At 40.6% G+C, this 26556-nt stretch overlaps 1 protein-coding gene across 3 annotated transcripts in view; it reads right to left on the bottom strand.

The window, feature by feature from the left end:
• EFCAB7 (EF-hand calcium binding domain 7) overlaps positions 1 to 26531 on the bottom strand; it is a 52018-nt gene extending 25487 nt beyond the window's left edge. For 2 of the 3 annotated variants that reach the window (XM_075832755.1, XM_075832757.1), the window contains exons 1-5: positions 26426 to 26531; positions 9754 to 9941; positions 6656 to 6867; positions 2685 to 2771; positions 1032 to 1209 (exon numbers count right to left, since the gene is read on the bottom strand). In XM_075832755.1, the coding sequence (XP_075688870.1) occupies positions 1032 to 1209; positions 2685 to 2771; positions 6656 to 6867; positions 9754 to 9940 (664 nt within the window). In that variant the 5' untranslated portion in view covers position 9941; positions 26426 to 26531. Of the gene's footprint in view, positions 1 to 1031; positions 1210 to 2684; positions 2772 to 6655; positions 6868 to 9753; positions 9942 to 11132; positions 11295 to 26425 lie in introns of those variants that run through there. The other variant, XM_075832756.1, reaches the window with a different exon arrangement.
• Positions 26532 to 26556: the final 25 nt, after the last annotated feature.

The following is a 26556-nucleotide window of genomic DNA, read 5'->3' as shown; positions in this document are numbered from 1 at the left end:
AAAGTGGTTTTATTTAGTAAAAAATATATAAAAGTGCACATATGTGGTATCGCCGCGACCGTAATGACTCCATTAATAAAGTTAATATGGAATTTAAATCGCAAGGTGAACACCGTAAAAAAAAACCGCAAAAAACTATGGCGAAATTGCAATTTTTTTCCATTGCCCCCCAAAAAAGTCATAATAAAAATGAATCAATAAGTCCCATGCACCCCAAAACAGTACCAATCACAACTACGTCTCGTCCCGCAGAAAACAAGTAAAAAAAATCACTACATTGATGGAAAAATAAAAAAGTTACGGCTCTTGGAAAGCGACGAGGCAAAAACAAATAATTTTAGTTCAAAAGTGTTTTGATCGTGCAAAAGTCGTAAAACATAAAAAAACCTCTACATATGTGGTATCGCCGTAATCGTACCGACCCATAGAATAAAGGTAACGTGTTATTTACGTCGCACAGTGAACGGCGTCAATTTAAAAATGCATAGAACAATGGCGGAATTTCAGGTTTTTTTATAATCCCCCCAAAAAAAGTTAATAAAAGTTAATAAAAACATTTTCTGTACCCAAAAATGGTGCTATTAAAAAGTACAACTAATCCCGCAAAAAACAAGTCCTCATACAGCTATGTAGACGAAAAAATAAAAAAAAGTTATAGCTCTTGGAATGCGACTATAGAAAAATGAATAAAATAGCGTGGTCATTAGGGCCTAAAATGGGCTGATCACTAAGGGGTTAATGATGATTGGCAGACGGTGTAAAAAAAATAAATAAAATATTAAAATAAGAATTAAAGCTGTATCTGCGCTTTTCCCATACTAAATTAAACTCTAATGTTTAGGTACCAAAAAAATGGCATGTACATAAAATAAAATTTGACCTACAAAAACAAGGTGTTGTGCAGCGACGTCGACCAAAAAAATAAAAAGTTATGAATGCAATGAGGTCAAATAAAAAAAAAACCTTCATGTCACTGATGGCCAAAATCAGCCTGGACCTCGGGTTAAGTGTTAATTTAATCCTGTACGCACCTTTCCGCGGTGTTGTGTCCCCTTCACTAAACCTCTGGTTCCGAGGAGACGCAGAACGCTCGGGAGATGTTTCAATCTGGCTCCCAAACTGCTGACGTTTGGCTCGGCTATTAGTTTCCATTTTCTCGATTGCCGTCTTGGCGCATTGGTCGCAGGTGCTGAAGAAAGCGTTACAGAACTGTACAAAAAAGATATAAAATCGTTATAAACAAACACTGCATATATTGATCATGCCTATGAATGCTGTGATCGGCAGCGGCTGATAACAGGGAACAATAGACTACATTTACCTGCACAGTAGATGGAGATAAGGCAGATTTTATGTTTTATGTACCTTCAAAGAGCATTCTGTTTCCTGTAACCCTGGATGACAACCAATATGGCGGCCACTGCCTCTCACAGGGATTGTCACCCAGCTTTCCTAGAGACCAGAACAGCAAATTTGGCTAGTGCTGAAGTATCACATCAACTGGAATTTTTTAACAGCTTGACCGAAGAGAAAAAGTCAAGTACTTACATAAAATAGTGAACTTTTTTTTTTTTTTTTTTAATCTACTAGCTTTGTTTTTGGTCTTTTCCTAATGATATTAACCCCTTAACATCCACTCCCATGCATGTACATCATCAGCTGGATGTAATTCCCGCACAATGCCATTCATGTCAATAATGGTAATCGTGAGGGCACAAAAGCTGTGCCCGCGTGATCAAGAGTGGGTGCGTGATTGTATTTGACAGCCAGACTCCCTTAGTCCTGTGCCCATCAGACCTCACACCGCCGTTCTTGTTGACTTCCCTGCAGTAATGATGTGCCGTTCGCGCACATGACCGCTGCAGCCAATGACTGGCCTCAGAGGTGATGATATCATGTACGGCACAAGACCTCGGAGTCCAGTAATTGGCTGCGGTGGTCACATGCAGGAACGGCACATCATCACTGCAAGACAAGTAAACAAACACTGGGGGGAGGGGCAGTGGCACTGTAGTGGCGGGGGATTGAATAGGTGAGTATTGTTTTTTTTATAAATTTTCCTGCTCATAGCAAAGTTTTTTAAATTCTAGACAGCCCCTTTAAGGCCAAAATTGGCACCGCCCTTAAGGAGTTAATTACATTTTGATTTTTTTTTTTGTTGTTTTCATATGAAATAGGTTAAAAAACCCGACATGTTGTGGTATAAAAAGGAATTCTGGGGCCAGAATTACTAATACTGTCTATGTATTAGGGTCAGTTTACACTGAGTTTTTTGGCGCTGATTTTGAATCGGAAACCGCATCGGAATCAGTGCCAAAAATCAGCCGAAATCGCCGTCCATTCATTTCAATGGGAGGCAGAGGTGTTTCTTTCTTTTGGCTGCTCGCGGGGAAAAGAAAGCAGCATGTCCGCCTCTGACCTCCCATTGAATCAATGGGAGGCAGAAAAAACCTGCGGCGCTCGTTTCTGAGCGTTTTTCGCTGAATTTTTTGCACGCAGTCCTTGCATTAGCTTCAATGGCCGCGGGCAAAAAACCCCTGAAGGAATTCTGAGGCAGATTTATTCCTGTGTGAGCAGGGCCTTAGACAGCGTAAGTGCCTACAACGGTTAATAAACGCGTCGCGCAGCGTATATGCCAGAATTCTAACGCACTTTGAATAGTAAATCTGCCCCCTGTGATTTACCTTATTATAGTCTAGTCTTCCGCCGCTGTTTACGTCAGCCAGACGAAGAACGGCGCTCACCTCCTCCTGAGACATCTTCTCTCCTTTCTGTAAACAATAACGGAGGTTTTACATCTTGGCATAGTCAAATATAGAAAAGAACAATAAATATTCATCTAAAATACTGTCAGCATTTATAAATGTTTGATGCTTTAAAATTAACCTGACAATTCTTCCTGGTGGATGAAAAAGATATAAATATAAACACAGATGCGAATCATCAAACGCCACAAGCATTCTGCCTTGGAGATATCTTTAGTATGCTGTAATAGAGTATAAGATAGATAGATAGATAGATAGATAGATAGATAGATAGATAGATAGATAGATATGAGATAGATAGATATGAGATAGATAGATAGATAGATATGAGATAGATAGATAGATAGATACAGGGGCGGACATACCGCATGTGCAGCCGGTGCAGCTGCACAAGGGCCCCGCGTGGGAAGGGGGCCCGTTCAGTGGCGTAACTACCACAGTAGCAGCCGTAGCAGCTGCTACGGGGCCCGCGGCATGGGGGGGCCCGTGTCGCCCTGACAGGCACATTACATTTTATGTACCAGGCCTGGCGGCACGGGCCCCCTCATGCCTAGTAGCATCACAACACTAGGCATGAGGGGAGGGAGGGGGCGGGGGCCCGGTGATAGCCGCCACACTGCACTACCAATCGGGAGGGAGGGGGCGGGTGCCCGGGCCCGGTGATAGCCGCTACACTGCACTGCCAATCTGGCACAGATGAATAGGACAGGACGGCGATGCTGGTGGTAGGAGGAGCGCTCAGGCAGGGGAGAGGACAGGGGGCGGTGCGACGTAAGACTTCGGGCGGCTGGACAGTACAGTCAGGACTGCCGGAGAACTCATAGGATGAGCGGAGGACAGACACAGGACGAGTGGAGGACGTGCAGACTGCAGAGGACAGGTAGATGAAGTTAAAAAGTTCATGTCAGAAGGGAGAAGTTTTTATGTAGAAAAATCTGCCTCATAATTCCTTCCGGAATTTTGAGGCATATTTTGACCTGCCGGTAGAACACTTCCCGCGTTTTTCATTGCGTTTTTTTGTGGCGTTTTTCGGCCATCGGGCCGTGGGCAGGGAAACGCAGCAAAAAACGCATTTTCTGCCTGCCATTGTTGTCAATGGGAAGTCAGAGACAGAAACGCCCGAAGAAAGGGCATTGCGCTTCTTTTTCCCGCATGCGGTTTTTACTGCTCGCAGGAAAAATTTCATGGATTTCAATGGGAGGCACTTTCTGACGTTTTTCGCGAAAAAAACCTCAGTGTGAACTCCCCCTAACACAGGGGCGTAACTACTGCTATAGCAGCCGTAGCGGCTGCTACGGGGCCGCGGCATGAGGGGGCCCGCGTCACCTGCCGGCACGGGCCCCCACCTTGGCCGGAATCTCCGCTAGCTGCCGCTATGGCTGCTACAGCGCGATGCCACGGAACACTACGGCAGAGCAGGGAGTATCTCCCCGCTCTGCCATTAAACATAAGACATGTATCCCCTATCCACAGGATAGGGGATACGTGTGTGATCGCTGGCATTGATAGGGAGAACGGGGGACCGAAAGTCCCCTGAAGTTCTCCATCACAAACCTCGGACTTCCGGGGTCTGTGTCGGCAGCTCCGTAGAAATGAATGGAGCGCCGGTCACACTTGAGCTGCGCAGACACCGGAAGTCAGAGGTGAGTGATGGAGAACTTCGGGGGACTTTCGGTCCCCCGCTCTCCCTATCAATGCCAGCGATCACACATGTATCCCCTATCCTGTGGATAGGGGATACATGTCTTTTGTCTTTTCACACTGTAGGTCGCATTTTTTTGAGTGATTGGGGGTGTATGGCGTTCCCTACAGGGGGGGGGCTGTATAGCGTTCCCTACAGGGGGGGGCTGTAAGGCGTTCCCTACAGGGGGGGCTGTATAGCGTTCCCTACAGGGGGGGCTGTATAGCGTTCCCTACAGGGGGGTCTGTATGGCGTTCCCTAAAGGGGGGTCTGTATGGCGTTCCCTACAGGGGGGGGCTGTATGACTTTCCCTACAGACCCCCCCTGTAGGGAACGCCATACAGAACCCCTGTAGATAACGCCATACAGACCCCACTGTAGATAACGCCATAAAGTCCCCCCTGTAGATAACACCATACAGCCCCCTGTAGATAACGCCATACAGCCCCCCTGTAGATAACGCCATACAGCCCCCTCTGTAGATAGCGCCATACAGTCCCCCCTGTAGATAGCGCCATACAGTCCCCCCTGTAGATAGCGCCATACAGTCCCCCCTGTAGATAGCGCCATACAGTCCCCCCTGTAGATAGCGCCATACAGTCCCCCCTGTAGATAGCGCCATACAGACCCCCCTGTAGATAGCGCCATACAGACCCCTCTGTAGATAGCGCCATACAGTCCCCCCTGTAGATAACGCCATACAGCCCCCTCTGTTGATAGCGCCATACAGTCCCCCCTGTAGATAACGCCATACAGCCCCCTCTGTAGATATCTTGAGATTCAGTCCTGCTTGATAGGTAACAGTGCAGTAAGCTAAGCATGATAAGATCATCTAAATTATTGCATCTCAGTTGCATGAGTGCTTTGTGTTATATTCAATGATTCAATTTAACCTAAGTCTCTAAATGTGGGCAAAGAAAATAAAAAAACTATACTCACCTCCTCCCTCGCCTCCGTTCACCCGCCGCAGCCCCCATCCTCCTGTCTCGGTCTGTGTTACAAGTGTACAAGGCTGCACTGGTGACGCGCTGCCGATGGCACGTGACCGCTGCTGCCAATAACTCCTCATTGGTGTGCTGCTGAGGACAGTAGTTCCACAGCAAATCGCTGTTGAGGGCATTGATTGGCTGCAGCGGTCATGTGCCATCGACCGCGCGTCACCACAGCAGCTTTGTAAACACAGAAAGGGATAGGGGCTGCGGAGGGGGAACGGAGGCGCCGGAGGAGGTGAGTATAGGTTTTTCATTTTCTTTGCCCACATTTAGGGACTTAGTTTAGATAAGAATTTAACCCGGAAAAAAATGTGTTACTTGTGTTCTAAACTGGTAATAAAATGTACAATATAAATCTTCCTTCATAATTTTTATTAGTAAGGTTTATTTTTATATGCATATATATGTTTAGGTAACTTTGTCGGTATTGGGGGGGGGGGCGGGGGGGCCCTGGCACATTATCTGCACAGGGGCCTTTTGCAGTCTGTGTCCGCCACTGGATAGATAGATAGATAGATAGATAGATATGAGATAGATAGATAGATAGATAGATAGATAGATAGATAGATAGATAGATAGATAGATAGATAGATAGATAGATAGATAGATAGATAGATAGATAGATATGAGATAGATAGATAGATAGATAGATAGATAGATAGATAGATAGATAGATAGATAGATAGATAGATATGAGATAGATAGATAGATATGAGATAGATAGATAGATAGATATGAGATAGATAGATAGATAGATAGATAGATAGATAGATAGATAGATAGATAGATATGAGATAGATAGATAGATAGATATGAGATAGATAGATAGATATGAGATAGATAGATATGAGATAGATAGATAGATAGATAGATATGAGATAGATAGATAGATAGATAGATAGATAGATAGATAGATAGATAGATAGATAGATAGATAGATAGATAGATAGATAGATAGATAGATAGATAGATAGATAGATAGATAGATAGATAGATATGAGATAGATAGATAGATATTAGATAGATAGATGATAGATAGATAGATAGATAGATAGATAGATAGATAGATAGATAGATAGATAGATAGATAGATAGATAGATAGATAGATAGATAGATAGATAGATAGATAGATAGATAGATAGATAGATAGAATATACTTCTGCTGGTATCTATGAGAATTCGGAGTCATCTGTATAGGAGGGTCGGGGGCACATACTGTGGTGAAGATCTTGGTGAAGTCGTCATGCAGGATATATCCTTTGTTAGTCGGGTCCAGCTTCCGGAAGGCTTTCAGAAGTTCGGCTTTTGCAGCGGGTTTCTCTTTTTTCACAATGGCACAGAAATCATCAAAGTTCAGTTCCTTGGTCTTGGCGGTCCAGTATCGGCTGAGGGTCCCGTTAGACGGGTTTCGTCCGGCCCGCTGGAGAACTGCAGCAAGTAAGAAATAAAACGTTGTCAGATTCATTGATGGGAATACCAATTATATGTATGTCAATTGCGATATATTTTTTGTTATTTTATTTATATTTTTTTAATAACATTTTATACATTTTATTGGAAAGGAATAGCAGTGGGTTTAAAGGGGTTGTGCCATAATCATCTATAGAATAGGTGATAATTGTCCGATCGCTGGGATCTTCACCGATTGCAAGAATGGGGTCCCGAACCCCCAGATCCTCCGTACAGCACCCTGTGTAGTGATTAGTAGCTTGTATGGGGCGGTGGTCGAGCATGTGCCCGCTGCTCCATTCAATGCCTATGGGACGGACGGTAACAGCCGAACTCTGTACTCGGCTGTTTCCATCTTTCTCTAAGACTTTGAATTGAGCGACAGCGTGCGTGCTCGACCACCGCTCCACCTCACTACAGGGGGAAAAAAACCGCCGCATAAACGTAAATTAATGGACCTGCTGTGCAGAATTAAATTCCATGTCAATTTATGCTGCGTTTTCATTGATTTTCTGCTGCCGGTTTTCCCTATTGAATTCAATGGGGATGCAAAACCCGCAACAGAAAGCCAAGTGTTGCCACTTGTTCGGCGATTACGACGCAAACATCGCAACTACGGAAAAAAAAACAAAAAAACATACGTACCCAGAAGTCTGTGTTTCTTCGTCTAATCCAACCCCCTGGGAGGACATTAAATCCCATGTAACTGCTGCAGCCAATCACAGGCTGCACCAGTCACATGGGGCTGCAGCGTCATCCAGGGAGGCCGAAGCGGACTGCACAGGAGGGACGCGTCGCCATTATAACAGTATGAGTGTTTTTTACCGCTGCTTTCCACAGCAGAAAATCCGTCCAAAAAAAACATTTTTCGGACAGAATGTACTGCAGGTTCCAGGTCGGATACGCTGTGCAATGTATCCGATCCATGGGAACCCGGTCTTAAAGAAGATTTCCCTTTTCCAACCATGGGATGAGGGTCCAACTGTTGAAAAAAGGATTCAGAGAAAAAGGGTTCCCAATACCCCCATTCCTGCCAGAACGGTGACCACGCGTACAGAAATACTATAGTGGAGAGTGACCGCGCACGCCAAAAACAGGAAACCGGGCACCCCTGTTCTCAGGATCGCTGGAGACCCGAGGTCAGACCCCGTAAGACATTTATAGCATTTCCAATTTCTGTAAAGGTAAAACCCCTTTAATAAAAACGTGAGCCGCCGTGTGTTTAACAAACTCAGCAGCGCCCCCTAGATGCAAACGGGTAACATAACACCAAGGAATTCTAACTTTTGTCAACTATGGAAGGTCGCGGCTCTCACACTTGGGGAAACCCATATTAAGGTCACAGCTCCTTGAAATGCATTTGGTCACGTGACCGGCGTGCCGTAACATTATAGCCTGTGAATTAGACTGCGGGAAAATTATTTTCATTCCTGCCCATTTATCTCCTGGGAACATGTTTCAGATCCTGGGACAGTTAACCCCTTAGGCTTTGGATGCTGGCAACGCTGCGGGCGAGAAAGGTTTAATCATCATTTAATGACGGGAAATATTTGGTATTCTGACGGCCTGTTCTCTGCGACCTTGACACCGGCGCTCGTAGAATAATAATTGGTCAATTGCTTAAGTGGCTCGTGGAAGGAGATGAAAGACATAACAAGCCGAAAGGAGATAACATTTGTTCTCAGCTCTACTATTTTTGAAACTGGATTATGAGAAACCTGCCATTAGCTGCTGGGGAAAAAAAATCTTTTGCCATAATGTTGAAAGCCTTCATTAGGCTAAGCACATCTGCTGAATGTGACCGCCTGTTAAACTAGCCGTGGCGTAATTAGGATATCACGACCGAAAAAATCCAACATGTCATCAGGATTTATCTCTCTATCAACATAGCGGAACGGCAGAGTTTAACCCCCGCCGCGCCGGCTCCAATCTGCTGCATTGTGCCGTACGGTTCTGCAGGCGCCGCCGCCGCGAGAACAATAAGCGTCGTCATTCATTGGATTCATTGGAAATCGCGTTTGGCGCGCTGCATGTCAATTTTTCCCGTGCAGTTTTTACTGATGCCGTTTTTCCTTCAATAAAGGGTTAAAATAGCTTCATAAATGCCACCGATAGGACGTGTGGTGGTATTTAAAAGTCAGCGGCGAACCTCAAGGGCACGGTCGCACGGTGCGGTCAAATCTCGGGTTCGTTACCGTAATGATCACAAAAAAATGCAGCGGTTTTTGAGAGCTGCGGTAAAACCGCTGCGATGTTTCCATAATTTGACAGCACCGTATGACTAGACCCTAGAAAACGCATGTTGTCCAAATGTAGGATGGAGATGTCCCGTTAAGGGCCTATTCAGACAGTGTGATAAAAAAAAAAACAGTTTATTGTGGCAAAAAGCCGCCGTTTTGAGCAGAAACGTGACATTTTGCCGCACTTTTGCTGTTTCCCCGTGATGTTTGATACAATAAAACCGCAACAAAATACGTCACATGTGAATGCAGCCTAAACATCAAACTGACACAAATGGGGAAATTTAAGAGATTGGCGCCAGTTTTGTAATGTAACATTTTTTATCAATTTTGGAGCACACCATATTTGCGCTAAAATTTGCGACTTTTCTCGGCACTTTTCAAAAGAGTAGCCAAAAGTGGTTCAACCAGGAGGGGTGTAGCCTGCAGCTTTCCGACAGATTTATTATTACTAAAGACAGAAATTGGCGCAAATCTACGTCTGATCGTAGCGGGCATAGATTCCGTTTTCTGTCTTTAGGAGAATCCAAGATGGGCCAAATTTATTAAGCAGCGTGGACCTTTTAATAAATCTGGCGCATTTTACTGCATCAACGTGTGAATCTCTGCCCCGTAGCGTTGATACCTAGACTCAGCTGCCGGCGCTCCGTGATGTTTTCCAGGCTGCTCTTGAAGACGGTCAGGTACGCGGCTCGGCAAGACGTGTAAAAAGACTCCTGGTCATTGGGCTGGAGCTTCTGGATTTCGGCTCGCTCATCGGCTGTATGTCGTTTATTGGAAAGTGATGCTGTGCTTCCGTACAGGCCTGACATCCTACAAATGACAGACACAGCGTTACTATAGAGCTCGAGGCCTGGCACAATGATAAAGCCCGCAGCCAATGACATCGGAGACCAGCCTGTCTACTACTGAATGTAAAGGAGAGGTTATTAACAAAAACACAAAACAACATGACATTAAAAAAATCATGTATTTTCCTCCAGTCACATCCAGAGCTGCAATAAAAACTTAGCTGATCCCCCTCACATCTTTTGGCAGTTCCCTGCTTGTTCAGCACCTGTACAAAGCATGCTCTGTTATAGTACACTGTGGGGGCTGTAGTGTTTATGACAGGTACGGTACTGCTGCTTTTTGAATGCAGCTCTGGATGTGACTGGAGTATAAAGATTGTACAAAGATAAAGATTTTGCAAGGAATATAACAGAGTATTCGTTCATAACCGAACAACCATCCAAAGAACACACTGGGGGCCGTCAAATGGGTCCCAGCTAGAATGACGGGCTGGGGAAGTCTACCTATATGTTAACGCAAAGATATTTTTTTTCATCTCAGAGTTGAAGGGGTTATCTAGGAATATAAAAAAGGGTTTGCTTTCTTTCCAGAAACAGCGTCACTCTCGTCAATGGGTTTTGTCTCAAACTCATTCACTTGAATGCTGCAATACCAGATACAACCCATGGACAAGAGTGGCGCTGTTTCTGGAAAGAAAGCAAACCCTTATTTATAGGGCTCTCATTGAAACCAATGCAATATAATGACTTTAGAGTACAGTCACAGTCCCTAGTATAAATGTAAGATATTAACATCTCGGAGTTGGACGTCCATTGCCCTTTAATCCGATGCCAGGAATTGCTGTCCCTGCCGCCCACGGTTTACAATGTAGGACCCCACAATACTACAGTGCTGCATATGGCTGTATTGCCTATAGGGGGGTAAACCCAGGGCCTTTAAAAAGGGGCTGTACAATCCCACCACTGTTACGCACTGTATAATACACGAGTGGTTCCATTCCATCATCCGAGTCTCAGCATTATCAATACAGCCCTAGACCTGGTGCTTCATGAGTGGCCTTTAGGGGGCGATGTCTGACAAGCCTGAGACCCATCAGCCATAGACAAGGCAGTGAAGATCTTCTGATATAAAGAGATCACCCCCATGATCCCAGGACCCGCAGGATACAACACTAGCGATACGGTCATTTTATGGTGTCGTTGGTCTTACAACCTCTAATATCTTCGAGCACATTGAAACGACTACTTCTCCATCAGAGTCACAGATAGCCAAACCCAGCGTCACCTCGGGAACTCATTTGATCCTAAGATAGAAAGGAATTTGTGTTTTTTTTGTTTTTTTCAAGTAGCGCTCATGGAGGGAGAAGTCCATCTCTAATGGCCGCGCCGCACTCGTCTGACACTTTCTATTACAGCCGCATTATAGGGAGGAGATGTCACCGGCAGCGACTACTAACGGGCACTTTTGAAAGCGCACCCTAAAATTTGTAAATAATCTACAATACTCCAAAAAGCGGCGCGCCGTGGAGAAACTAATATTATCATTATCTATAAGGAACTGAGGAAGGAAAAATAGATCCCGGAATTGCAGATCTGGGAGAGTTGGGTGATAATCAATATCGCTGCCATTACAGCCCCATCCAGCTTTCCCCGAACTGCAAGATGGTTAATCTGACGAGTGATACCCGGCCAGTCCTTATATCGCAACAAGGAAGATAGTCAGGAAAGCTGGGTGACAACTACAGTGCAAGATGTGGAAGTGGCCATACACAGCAGTACTAGAAACATAAGTAATGTCATGTATGTACACAGTGACTCCACCAGGAGAATAGTGAGTGCAGCTCTGGAGTATAATACAGGATGTAACTCAGGATCAGTACAGGATAAGTAATGTATGTACACAGTGACTCCACCAGCAGAATAGCGAGTGCAGCTCTGGAGTATAATACAGGATATAACTCAGGAACAATGCAGGATAAGTAATGTAATGTATGTACACAGTGACTCCACCAGCAGAATAGTGAGTGCAGCTCTGGAGTATAATACAGGATATAACTCAGGATCAGTACAGGATAAGTAATGTAATGTATGTACACAGTGACTCCACCAGCAGAATAGTGAGTGCAGCTCTGGAGTATAATACATGATGTAACTCAGGATCAATACAGGATAAGTAATGTATGTACACAGTGACTTCACCAGCAGAATAGCGAGTGCAGCTCTGGAGTATAATACAGGATATAACTCAGGAACAATGCAGGATAAGTAATGTAATGTATGTACACAGTGACTCCACCAGCAGAATAGTGAGTGCAGCTCTGGAGTATAATACAGGATATAACTCAGGATCAGTAATGTAATGTATGTACACAGTGACTCAACCAGCAGAATAGTGAGTGCAGCTCTGGAGTATAATACAGGATGTAACTCAGGATCAGTACAGGATAAGTAATGTAATGTAATGTATGTACACAGTGACTCCACCAGCAGAATAGTGAGTGCAGCTCTGGAGTATAATACAGGCTGTAACTCAGGATCAGTACAGGATAAGTAATGTAATGTATGTACACAGTGACTCCAACAGCAGAATAGTGAGTGCAGCTCTGGAGTATAATACAGGCTGTAACTCAGGATCAGTACAGGATAAGTAATGTATGTACAGTGACTACACCAGCAGAATAGTGAGTGCAGCTCTGGAGTATAATACAGGATGTAACTCAGGATCAGTACAGGATAAGTAATGTAATGTATGTACACAGTGACTCCACCAACAGAATAGTGAGTGCAGCTCTGGAGTTTAATACAGGATGTATCTCAGGATCTGTGACAGGATAAGTAATGTCATGTATGTACACAGTGACTCCACCAGCAGAATAGTGAGTGCAGCTCTGGAGTATAATACAGGATGTAACTCAGCATCAGTACAGGATAAGTAATGTAATGTATGTACACAGTGACTCCACCAGCAGAATAGTGAGTACAGCTCTGGAGTATAATACAGGATGTAACTCAGGATCAGTACAGGATAAGTAATGTAATGTATGTACACAGTGACTCCACCAGCAGAATAGTGAGTGCAACTCTGGAGTATAATACAGGATGTAACTCAGGATCAGTACAGGATAAGTAATGTAATGTATGTACACAGTGACTCCACCAGCAGAATAGTGAGTGCAACTCTGGAGTATAATACAGGATGTAACTCAGGATCAGTACAGGATAAGTAATGTAATGTATGTACACAGTGACTCTACCAGCAGAATAGTGAGTGCAGCTCTGGAGTATAATACAGGCTGTAACTCAGGATCAGTACAGGATAAGTAATGTATGTACAGTGACTACACCAGCAGAATAGTGAGTGCAGCTCTGGAGTATAATACAGGATGTAACTCAGGATCAGTACAGGATAAGTAATGTAATGTATGTACACAGTGACTCCACTAGCAGAATAGTGAGTGCAGCTCTGAAGTATAATACAGGATGTAACTCAGGATCAGTACGGGATAAGTAATGTCATGTATGTACACAGTGACTCCACTAGCAGAATAGTGAGTGCAGCTCTGGAGTATAATACAGGATGTAACTCAGGATCAGTACAGGATAAGTAATATAATGTATGTACACAGTGACTCCACCAGCAGAATAGTGAGTGCAGCTCTGTAGTATAATACATGATGTAACTCAGGATCAGTACAGGATAAGTAATATAATGTATGTACACAGTGACTCCACCAGCAGAATAGTGAGTGCAGCTCTGGAGTATAATACAGGATATAACGCAGGATCAGTACAGGATAAGTAATGTAATGTATGTACACAGTGACTCCACCAGCAGAATAGTGAGTGCAGCTCTGTAGTATAATACATGATGTAACTCAGGATCAGTACAGGATAAGTAATGTAATGTATGTACACAGTGACTCCACCAGCAGAATAGTGAGTGCAGCTCGGGAGTATAATACAGGATGTAACTCAGGATCAGTACAGGATAAGTAATGTAATGTATGTACACAGTGACTTCACCAGCAGAATAGCGAGTGCAGCTCTGGAGTATAATACAGGATATAACTCAGGAACAATGCAGGATAAGTAATGTAATGTATGTACACAGTGACTCCACCAGGAGAATAGTGAGTGCAGCTCTGGAGTATAATACAGCATGTAACTCAGGATCAGTACAGGATAAGTAATGTAATGTATGTACACAATGACTCCACCAGCAGAATAGTGAGTGCAGCTCTGGAGTATAATACAGGATGTAACTCAGGATCAGTACAGGATAAGTAATGTAATGTATGTACACAGTGACTCCACCAGCAGAATAGTGAGTGCAGCTCTGGGGTATAATACAGGATGTAACTCAGGATCAGTACAGGATAAGTAATGTAATGTATGTACACAGTGACTCCACCAGCAGAATAGTGAGTGCAGCTCTGGAGTATAATACAGGATGTAACACAGGATCAGCGCAGGATAAGTAATGTAATGTATGTACACAATGACTCCACCAGCAGAATAGTGAGTGCAGCTCTGGAGTATAATACAGGATGTAACTCAGGATCAGTACTGGGTAAGTAATGTATGTACAGTGACTCCACCAGCAGAATAGTGAGTGCAGCTCTGGAGTATAATACAGGATGTAACTCAGGATCAGTACAGGATAAGTAATGTAATGTATGTACACAGTGACTCCACCAGCAGAATAGTGAGTGCAGCTCTGGAGTATAATACAGGATATAACTCAGGATCAGTACAGGATAAGTAATGTAATGTATGTACACAGTGACTCAACCAGCAGAATAGTGAGTGCAGCTCTGGAGTATAATACAGGATGTAACTCAGGATCAGTACAGGATAAGTAATGTAATGTAATGTATGTACACAGTGACTCCACCAGCAGAATAGTGAGTGCAGCTCTGGAGTATAATACAGGATGTAACTCAGGATCAGTACAGGATAAGTAATGTAATGTATGTACACAGTGACTCCACCAACAGAATAGTGAGTGCAGCTCTGGAGTTTAATACAGGATGTATCTCAGGATCTGTGACAGGATAAGTAATGTCATGTATGTACACAGTGACTCCACCAGCAGAATAGTGAGTGCAGCTCTGGAGTATAATACAGGATGTAACTCAGGATCAGTACAGGATAAGTAATGTAATGTATGTACACAGTGATTCTACCAGCAGAATAGTGAGTGCAGCTCTGGAGTATAATACAGGCTGTAACTCAGGATCAGTACAGGATAAGTAATGTATGTACAGTGACTACACCAGCAGAATAGTGAGTGCGGCTCTGGAGTATAATACAGGATGTAACTCAGGATCAGTACAGGATAAGTAATGTAATGTATATACACAGTGACTCTACCAGCAGAATAGTGAGTGCAGCTCTGGAGTATAATACAGGCTGTAACTCAGGATCAGTACAGGATAAGTAATGTAATGTATGTACAGTGACTACACCAGCAGAATAGTGAGTGCACCTCTGGAGTATAATACAGGATGTAACTCAGGATCAGTACAGGATAAGTAATGTCATGTATGTACACAGTGACTCCACTAGCAGAATAGTGAGTGCAGCTCTGAAGTATAATACAGGATGTAACTCAGGATCAGTACAGGATAAGTAATGTCATGTATGTACACAGTGACTCCACTAGCAGAATAGTGAGTGCAGCTCTGGAGTATAATACAGGATGTAACTCAGGATCAGTACAGGATAAGTAATATAATGTATGTACACAGTGACTCCACCAGCAGAATAGTGAGTGCAGCTCTGTAGTATAATACATGATGTAACTCAGGATCAGTACAGGATAAGTAATATAATGTATGTACACAGTGACTCCACCAGCAGAATAGTGAGTGCAGCTCTGGAGTATAATACAGGATATAATGCAGGATCAGTACAGGATAAGTAATGTCATGTATGTACACAGTGACTCCACCAGCAGAATAGTGAGTGCAGCTCTGGAGTATAATACAGGATGTAACTCAGGATCAGTACAGGATAAGTAATGTAATGTATGTACACAGTGACTCTACCAGCAGAATAGTGAGTGCAGCTCTGGAGTATAATACAGGCTGTAACTCAGGATCAGTACAGGATAAGTAATGTATGTACAGTGACTCCACCAGCAGAATAGTGAGTGCAGCTCTGGAGTATAATACAGGATATAACTCAGGATCAGTACAGGATAAGTAATGTAATGTATGTACACAGTGACTGTGACTCCTCCAGCAGAATAGTGAGTGCAGCTCTGGAGTATAATACAGGATGTAACTCAGGATCAGTACAGGATAAGTAATGTAATGTATGTACACAGTGACTCCACCAGCAGAATAGTGAGTGCAGCTCTGGAGTATAATACAGGATATAACTCAGGATCAGTACAGGATAAGTAATGTAATGTATGTACACAGTGACTCAACCAGCAGAATAGTGAGTGCAGCTCTGGAGTATAATACAGGATGTAACTCAGGATCAGTACAGGATAAGTAATGTAATGTAATGTATGTACACAGTGACTCCACCAGCAGAATAGTGAGTGCAGCTCTGGTGTATAATACAGGATATAACTCAGGATCAGTACAGGATAAGTAATGTAATGTGTGTACACAGTGACTCCACCAGCAGAATAGTGAGTGCAGCTCTGGAGTATAATACAGGATGTAACTCTGGATCAGTACAGGATAAGTAATGTAATGTATGTACACAGTGACTCCACCAGCAGAATAGTGAGTGCAGCTCTGAAGTATAATACAGGATGTAACTCAGGATCAGTACAGGATAAGTAATGTAATGTATGTACACAGTGACTCCAGCAGCAGAATAGTGAGAGCAGCTCTGGAGTATAATACAGGATGTAACTCAGGATCAGTACAGGATAAGTAATGTAATGTATGTACACAGTGACTCCACCAGCAGAATAGTGAGTGCAGCTCTGGAGTATAATACAGGATGTAACTCAGGATCAGTACAGGATAAGTAATGTAATGTATGTACACAGTGACTCCACCAGCAGAACAGTGAGTACAGCTCTGGAGTATAATACAGGATGTAACTCAGGACCAGTACAGGATAAGTAATGTAATGTATGTATAGAAGAGAAGGAAGGTTGGATCCAGCATTCGTAAAAATAAAAGGAATCTTTTTCCAAGTTTTAATTGTTCTTGTTTAAAAATTAGAGGTTCGATAGCATATATAATATTTTGCAATGATAGAAGTAATGGTAGGTAGCCTACGCGTTTCAGACGGTGTCTCCGTCCTTATTCATGGCTAGGATAGAATGTCTGACTGTGTGTGTTGGGTTTAAATGTGTTTGACCACAGGTGTATATTTAATTAATTAATTGCGTTTCAGGAATGTCATGTTGGACCGCAGTCTTGGATCCGCCTTCCACATTAACCGGTTCATGAGCTGATGAGCTGAATGATCCGGGAATGGTAAATATCTTTTGAATAGTTTATATGTCTGTAAAACCATTTAAGACATATGTGTGTCCATATAGTGTGTTACTATTCTAGGATTGGCAGATGTATGAGAGAGCCATAGTCTAAAAACACATTGTTGGAGTTTATAACGCATTGAGTCAGACTTATGTGTGAATGGTGGTTAAATGAGAGATGTGAAAAAAGAAGAACTAAATTTTACTAAACAAAAATGTGGTGAAGATGAAATAATAAAGATACATAGTTAAGCTGTTAAAAGGCTTATGTGTCCAGGGAGAAACATATAGCTAGTTAAAATCGTATTAAATTAGGAATTTTGGGGTAGTGATATATTTATGCTTAATGAGTACAGTTTGTATTCTGCTTGTATTTTTTGATTTCTCATTATAGAACGTTCTTTTGTGAGAAAAGACAAGTGGATATGGCATATTGTCATAACAATTGTAATGGTATATTGTAGTAGATATGGAATTATCCATATCCAATGGACAGTATTTTATGTCTGAATTTGTTTCTTTTTTCTTACAGACCGGTGTAATTTAATAATAATGCATGATCTCTCTTTTTAGATTGAGACCTTCTGGTATTCTGGTTTTTAAACGAAAGATCCAAAAGGCTTCTCTTTGTAGCATTTTTTCTTTTCTATTTCCACCTCTTTTGGATTTATGAATTTTTTCGATTGCATAGCAACGGAATGAATTTATTGTTCTTTTATGATGGAGTATGAAGTGTCTTGCCGCATTTGATATATTTTGGATATTAGAGTTTCTTATGTAACTTAAATGTTCAAGAATACGGGTTTTTAGTTTGCGGCTTGTGCAGCCTATATACTTTAAGTTACATTCTGTGCATTCGATGATGTATACTACTAGTTCTGAGTTACAATTGATATAACTTTGTATAGAAAAAGTTTCAGAATTATTGGAGTTTGAGAAAATTTTTGTGACATAGGTGTATGAACATATTTTACACGGGTGTTGACCACACTTATATGATCCTTTGTTTTCCAGCCATGTGGTCATTGGTTCTATGGGTTGAAAGGCTGATGGTGATAAAACACTGCCTATTGATGGAGCTTTGCGGGCTACTATTCTACATCCATCTTTTAATAATGATCTTAAAGTGTCATCTTCCATTAATATAGGTAGATAGTTATTGACAATTTTTTTGATTTGATGGAATTGATTGCTTTGTTGAAGCACGAGAGTAGGTTTATTTGGTTCTGTTTCAACGTATTTTTTGGTTTGAGTGAGTAATTTGTTCCTATCAATTTTTGATGTAATATTGTCTGCCCGTTCAAGAGACCATTTTGGGTATCCTCTATCTTGAAGCCTACTCTTGATTTGTTTTTTTTCCTCAATGTATTGGGTATGAGAGGTGCAGTTTCTTTTAGCACGGATCATTTCTCCTACTGGAATTGATTTAATCGTTTGTTTTAGATGGTTACTATCAGCATGTAGTATTGTGTTGCCACTGGTTATTTTACGGTGGGTTTGTATTTGTATGATATTGCCTGGCTCTCCTGTCAGGTCTAAATCCAAGAAGGTAATTTTATTTTGATTTTGTTGATGGGTAAAACGGAGATTATAGTTATTATTGTTTATGAAATCAATGAATAATGGAATTGTATTTGCATCATTTTTCCAGATTAGTAGAAGGTCGTCGATATATCTACCGTACCATTCTATTTGTTTTTCATATGGATTATTTGAAAATATATATGATTCTTCCCACCAGGACATTGTTAAATTTGCGATGGATGGAGAAAATTTTGCCCCCATTGACACACCAGATAATTGTAAGTAAAATTTGTTATCGAATTGGAAGTAGTTATTTGTCATGAGGAATATGAGTATCTCTAGGATGTAGTTTTGAAATTCTTCAGTATGAGTACTGTGTGTATATAAGTGATATTTCAGTGCATCATGTGCGACTTGGTGAGGAATGGCAGTATATAGAGAGACTACATCACATGTTAGCCATGTTAGATTTTTATTCCACTTTTTTTGTTGGAAAGCTGAGAGTACATCTTTAGTATCTTTTAAAAAACCTGGTGCTTGTTGTGCAAGTGGTTGTAATATGCAATCTAGCCATTCTGATAATTTTTCGAGAACTGATCCTATTCCAGAGACAATCGGTCTCATAGGAGGAGGGAGGGTGTTTTTGTGGATTTTCGGTAGAGCATGTATTATTGGTATAGTGGGATGTTCTAGGTATATGTAGTCCATTTGTTTTTGTGTAAGAAATCCGTTATGTACACCTTCTATGAGTAGGTTTTTCATTTTAAGTTGTATTTTTTCAGTTGGATTTTTTTCTAATAATTTGTATGTGTTTTGGTCTGCTAATAGATCTAATATTGATTTTTTGTAGTTGTTTTTGTCCATTATTACTATACTTCCTCCTTTATCAGAGTTTTTTATAATAATTTCTTTATTGTCTTTTAAAGATTTTATTGCTTTTTTGAGACGTGTTGGAAGATTGGATTCATGCTTGTTTTTTTGAATGCTTTCTGAAAGTTTCTGTAATTCTTTTTCTATTGTCAATTGAAAGTGGTCCATTGATTCAGTTCTGGACGCAATGGGATAAAATTTAGCATTGCTTGTTGTAAAGTTGGTTGCCATATTTGTATGTATTTCCGTTGTTTCAGTGTTTAAGCTTTCCAGGCACATCATAGTTTGCAGTTCATGAAAGGAAAATTCTTTTCTATTTTCTCGTTCTGTCAAATAGGTATGTTCCAATTGTTGTGCTTCAATATTTGTGGAACTTTCTATTGTTATTGATTCCGTACTGGATATTTCTTTCGGAAGGAAGTGTTTCTTAACGGTGAGGTTTCTTATAAATTTGTTGACATCGATAATAGTGTGGAAAAGATCGAAGTTATTGCTGGGAGCAAAATTCAGACCTAGCGTTAAGACTTCAGTTTGTGCTTCCGACAATGGGATGGAAGATAGGTTAATGACATTCAGGTTTGATGCAGGGGTTTTCGTGAGCGGAGGCGACGGCTCGGATCCTGGTCTATATTTTCGGTGTTTTCTGCCGCCCCTCCTACTGCGTTTTTTGAAAACCTATGAGTATTTTCATGTCTGTAATTAGTTTGGTGTTGATGTCTGGGGATTTCCTCTTCTGAAAAGCCATCTGTAGAATCTTGTTCGGTTGAGCTGAAGCTGACTTTATTTTGTGAGTCATTTCTTCTTTTATATCGATTTTGATGTTTCAGTATGGGTCTGATGTTTCTAGTATGTTCATTGCGGTTCCAATTGTAAACTGTATTCTCATGGTAGTCTCTTGTGTCTCTTTGAAATTTCTTAGTCTTGGTTTCAGCTATCGATTTATTGAGTTTATCAATAAAAGAAGAAATCCGTGTCTCGAAATTATCAAATTCTGGGGAGCTTGGAAAAGCATTTAATTTGGTTTTGGTTTCAGTTATGCTTAATTCTAGTTCTGTTAGTTTGGTTTTTTCTTCCCTTGTAATTAGCTGCATCAGTTTGATTGAACAATCAGTTAATATTTGGTTCCAGGTTTCATTGAACTCTGTTGAGTAATTAAATGTCGGTGTTTTTTTAATTCTTAGACCTCTCGGTATCATCTTTTTCGATATATAGTTGCTCAGCGTTGTCATGTCCCACCATATTTTTGCTTCTTTTGTCAAAAGTTTTTCGTATTCTTGAAAGGTATCCTTCAATGTATAGTTGTAATTTGTTGACGTATAAGTGTTATCAAACACTTTTGCTGCCATTTCACTCCTTGAAATTGAAAAATTTTGTTCCATCATTTGTCAGTGTGAATGGTTACGTTCAAGAATGCGATATTTTTCCTTTTAAAGTGAAAAAAAACCTTCGGTTGTGCGATATTCTTTTTGGAAGCAATAAATAGGTAGGGTTATGTAGAGGACACTGATCGCTGGTACAAGTAATTGTAGAGAAGATCCATGCACTGTGCTGCGCCTTTTATTTTTCTTTTTATAAAAAATGAAAAAACGTTCAATAATATGATGTTTTTGGAGTAATAAATGGAAATAATTTTGTGAAGAGCAGTGGTCACTAACCTTGATATAAAAACAATGCACCGTTCCTGGGAATGGTGAACAAAACTATGCCAGAAAAAACTTTGGTAATGGTTATAATTAGTTGTTCTTTCATTAGGATATTATTTATTCATAATCATTGCATATCGTTGTTGGTTAAATAGGAGTGCTTAATACGTTCCAAAATTGGCTTAGTATGGTGAGCACGTGAGAACAGATGCCAGCATATAGAAACAAGTAATATAGGGAGAATTTCTCCAGCTCACCTTGTAGAAGTTAATCTGGTTATTTGTAATGGGTAATCCTGATGCACGGATCCTCGTGGTGGCTCACGAAAAAGGGTATGCTTAGAAGAGAAGGAAGGTTGGATCCAGCATTCGTAAAAATAAAAGGAATCTTTTTCCAAGTTTTAATTGTTCTTGTTTAAAAATTAGAGGTTCGATAGCATATATAATATTTTGCAATGATAGAAGTAATGGTAGGTAGCCTACGCGTTTCAGACGGTGTCTCCGTCCTTATTCATGGCTAGGATAGAATGTCTGACTGTGTGTGTTGGGTTTAAATGTGTTTGACCACAGGTGTATATTTAATTAATTAATTGCGTTTCAGGAATGTCATGTTGGACCGCAGTCTTGGATCCGCCTTCCACATTAACCGGTTCATGAGCTGATGAGCTGAATGATCCGGGAATGGTAAATATCTTTTGAATAGTTTATATGTCTGTAAAACCATTTAAGACATATGTGTGTCCATATAGTGTGTTACTATTCTAGGATTGGCAGATGTATGAGAGAGCCATAGTCTAAAAACACATTGTTGGAGTTTATAACGCATTGAGTCAGACTTATGTGTGAATGGTGGTTAAATGAGAGATGTGAAAAAAGAAGAACTAAATTTTACTAAACAAAAATGTGGTGAAGATGAAATAATAAAGATACATAGTTAAGCTGTTAAAAGGCTTATGTGTCCAGGGAGAAACATATAGCTAGTTAAAATCGTATTAAATTAGGAATTTTGGGGTAGTGATATATTTATGCTTAATGAGTACAGTTTGTATTCTGCTTGTATTTTTTGATTTCTCATTATAGAACGTTCTTTTGTGAGAAAAGACAAGTGGATATGGCATATTGTCATAACAATTGTAATGGTATATTGTAGTAGATATGGAATTATCCATATCCAATGGACAGTATTTTATGTCTGAATTTGTTTCTTTTTTCTTACAGACCGGTGTAATTTAATAATAATGCATGATCTCTCTTTTTAGATTGAGACCTTCTGGTATTCTGGTTTTTAAACGAAAGATCCAAAAGGCTTCTCTTTGTAGCATTTTTTCTTTTCTATTTCCACCTCTTTTGGATTTATGAATTTTTTCGATTGCATAGCAACGGAATGAATTTATTGTTCTTTTATGATGGAGTATGAAGTGTCTTGCCGCATTTGATATATTTTGGATATTAGAGTTTCTTATGTAACTTAAATGTTCAAGAATACGGGTTTTTAGTTTGCGGCTTGTGCAGCCTATATACTTTAAGTTACATTCTGTGCATTCGATGATGTATACTACTAGTTCTGAGTTACAATTGATATAACTTTGTATAGAAAAAGTTTCAGAATTATTGGAGTTTGAGAAAATTTTTGTGACATAGGTGTATGAACATATTTTACACGGGTGTTGACCACACTTATATGATCCTTTGTTTTCCAGCCATGTGGTCATTGGTTCTATGGGTTGAAAGGCTGATGGTGATAAAACACTGCCTATTGATGGAGCTTTGCGGGCTACTATTCTACATCCATCTTTTAATAATGATCTTAAAGTGTCATCTTCCATTAATATAGGTAGATAGTTATTGACAATTTTTTTGATTTGATGGAATTGATTGCTTTGTTGAAGCACGAGAGTAGGTTTATTTGGTTCTGTTTCAACGTATTTTTTGGTTTGAGTGAGTAATTTGTTCCTATCAATTTTTGATGTAATATTGTCTGCCCGTTCAAGAGACCATTTTGGGTATCCTCTATCTTGAAGCCTACTCTTGATTTGTTTTTTTTCCTCAATGTATTGGGTATGAGAGGTGCAGTTTCTTTTAGCACGGATCATTTCTCCTACTGGAATTGATTTAATCGTTTGTTTTAGATGGTTACTATCAGCATGTAGTATTGTGTTGCCACTGGTTATTTTACGGTGGGTTTGTATTTGTATGATATTGCCTGGCTCTCCTGTCAGGTCTAAATCCAAGAAGGTAATTTTATTTTGATTTTGTTGATGGGTAAAACGGAGATTATAGTTATTATTGTTTATGAAATCAATGAATAATGGAATTGTATTTGCATCATTTTTCCAGATTAGTAGAAGGTCGTCGATATATCTACCGTACCATTCTATTTGTTTTTCATATGGATTATTTGAAAATATATATGATTCTTCCCACCAGGACATTGTTAAATTTGCGATGGATGGAGAAAATTTTGCCCCCATTGACACACCAGATAATTGTAAGTAAAATTTGTTATCGAATTGGAAGTAGTTATTTGTCATGAGGAATATGAGTATCTCTAGGATGTAGTTTTGAAATTCTTCAGTATGAGTACTGTGTGTATATAAGTGATATTTCAGTGCATCATGTGCGACTTGGTGAGGAATGGCAGTATATAGAGAGACTACATCACATGTTAGCCATGTTAGATTTTTATTCCACTTTTTTTGTTGGAAAGCTGAGAGTACATCTTTAGTATCTTTTAAAAAACCTGGTGCTTGTTGTGCAAGTGGTTGTAATATGCAATCTAGCCATTCTGATAATTTTTCGAGAACTGATCCTATTCCAGAGACAATCGGTCTCATAGGAGGAGGGAGGGTGTTTTTGTGGATTTTCGGTAGAGCATGTATTATTGGTATAGTGGGATGTTCTAGGTATATGTAGTCCATTTGTTTTTGTGTAAGAAATCCGTTATGTACACCTTCTATGAGTAGGTTTTTCATTTTAAGTTGTATTTTTTCAGTTGGATTTTTTTCTAATAATTTGTATGTGTTTTGGTCTGCTAATAGATCTAATATTGATTTTTTGTAGTTGTTTTTGTCCATTATTACTATACTTCCTCCTTTATCAGAGTTTTTTATAATAATTTCTTTATTGTCTTTTAAAGATTTTATTGCTTTTTTGAGACGTGTTGGAAGATTGGATTCATGCTTGTTTTTTTGAATGCTTTCTGAAAGTTTCTGTAATTCTTTTTCTATTGTCAATTGAAAGTGGTCCATTGATTCAGTTCTGGACGCAATGGGATAAAATTTAGCATTGCTTGTTGTAAAGTTGGTTGCCATATTTGTATGTATTTCCGTTGTTTCAGTGTTTAAGCTTTCCAGGCACATCATAGTTTGCAGTTCATGAAAGGAAAATTCTTTTCTATTTTGTACATAGTGACTCCACCAGCAGAATAGTGAGTGCAGCTCTGGAGTATAATACAGGATGTAACTCAGGATCAGTACAGGATAAGTAATGTAATGTATGTACACAGTGACTCCACCAGCAGAATAGTGAGTGCAGCTCTGGAGTATTATACAGGATGTAACTCAGGATCAGTACAGGATAAGTAATGTAATGTATGTACACTGACTCCACCAGCAGAATAGTGAGTGCAGCTCTGGAGTATAATACAGGATATAACTCAGGATCAGTACAGGATAAGTAATGTAATGTATGTACACAGTGACTCTACCAGCAGAATAGTGAGTGCAGCTCTGGAGTATAATACAGGCTGTAACTCCGGATCAGTACAGGATAAGTAATGTAATGTATGTACACTGACTCCACCAGCAGAATAGTGAGTGCAGCTCTGGAGTATAATACAGGATATAACTCAGGATCAGTACAGGATAAGTAATGTAATGTATGTACACAGTGACTCCACCAGCAGAATAGTGAGTGCAGCTCTGGAGTATAATACAGGATGTAACTCAGGATCAGTACAGGATAAGTAATGTAATGTATGTACACAGTGACTCCACCAGCAGAATAGTGAGTGCAGCTCTGGAGTATAATACAGGATGTAACTCAGGATCAGTACAGGATAAGTAATGTAATGTATGTACACAGTGACTCCACCAGCAGAATAGTGAGTGCAGCTCTGGAGTATAATACATGATGTAACTCAGGATCAGTACAGGATAAGTAATGTAATATATGTACACAGTGACTCCACCAGCAGAATAGTGAGTGCAGCTCTGGAGTATAATACAGGATGTAACTCAGGATCAGTACAGGATCAGTAATGTAATGTATGTACACAGTGACTCCACCAGCAGAATAGTGAGTGCAGCTCTGGAGTATAATACATGATGTAACTCAGGATCAGTACAGGATAAGTAATGTAATATATGTACACAGTGACTCCACCAGCAGAATAGTGAGTGCAGCTCTGGAGTATAATACAGGATATAACTCAGGGTCAGTACAGGATAAGTAATGTAATATATGTGCCCAGTGACTCCTCTTTTTATATAGATTATTTCTATATGGAAACTGTAAAATGGTGATTACAGGTATATATCTACACTTTTAGCAGGCCACAAATGTCCTGTCCCAGACCCTTTCGGTTTTTGTAGTAGATGGAGCTTTGGCGCGGTCAGGCCGCCTCATGACAACTATGCATCACAGTCACGTATAGTCGCACACATTCAGGCTATATTCACATTTGCGTTGTGGCTTCCATTCTTAACGGACGCGTCATACGATGGTGAATGACTAATAATGGAGTCCGTTGGGATCTGGCATGGTGCCGACAGAGCTATTTCCCCCTTCAAATATGATGGAATCTGCAACAGCGACTCTGAACGCCTATGTGAACAGAGCCTTATAAATGGTTAGAGCGGCTAGTATTATACACACACAGAACCTTCTGGTGAGACCCGCCCTGACATTTCACAATAGAGTGCAAGCTCTTGGGATGAGGAGAATGTACTATAGTTATCCCATCACATCCCACATAGTATCGGGGATCCCTTCCCTTCCCTTCCCTCCCTCTACTCACTTTATATCCCCCCCGTCTTCAGCTTCTCCGTTCTCTTCTGCTGAGGCTCCGTTACCAGGGAAACGCTGAGCCGGAAGTGACGTATTTCTCCAGTTACAAACATGGCCGATGTGGCTTCAACGTCTCGAAAA

Source organism: Rhinoderma darwinii, chromosome 7, assembly GCF_050947455.1.
Source record: "Rhinoderma darwinii isolate aRhiDar2 chromosome 7, aRhiDar2.hap1, whole genome shotgun sequence".
Classification (NCBI taxonomy): domain Eukaryota; kingdom Metazoa; phylum Chordata; class Amphibia; order Anura; family Rhinodermatidae; genus Rhinoderma; species Rhinoderma darwinii.
The sequence above is the reverse complement of the archived record's forward strand: the minus strand, read 5'-3'. Positions and strand labels throughout refer to the sequence as shown.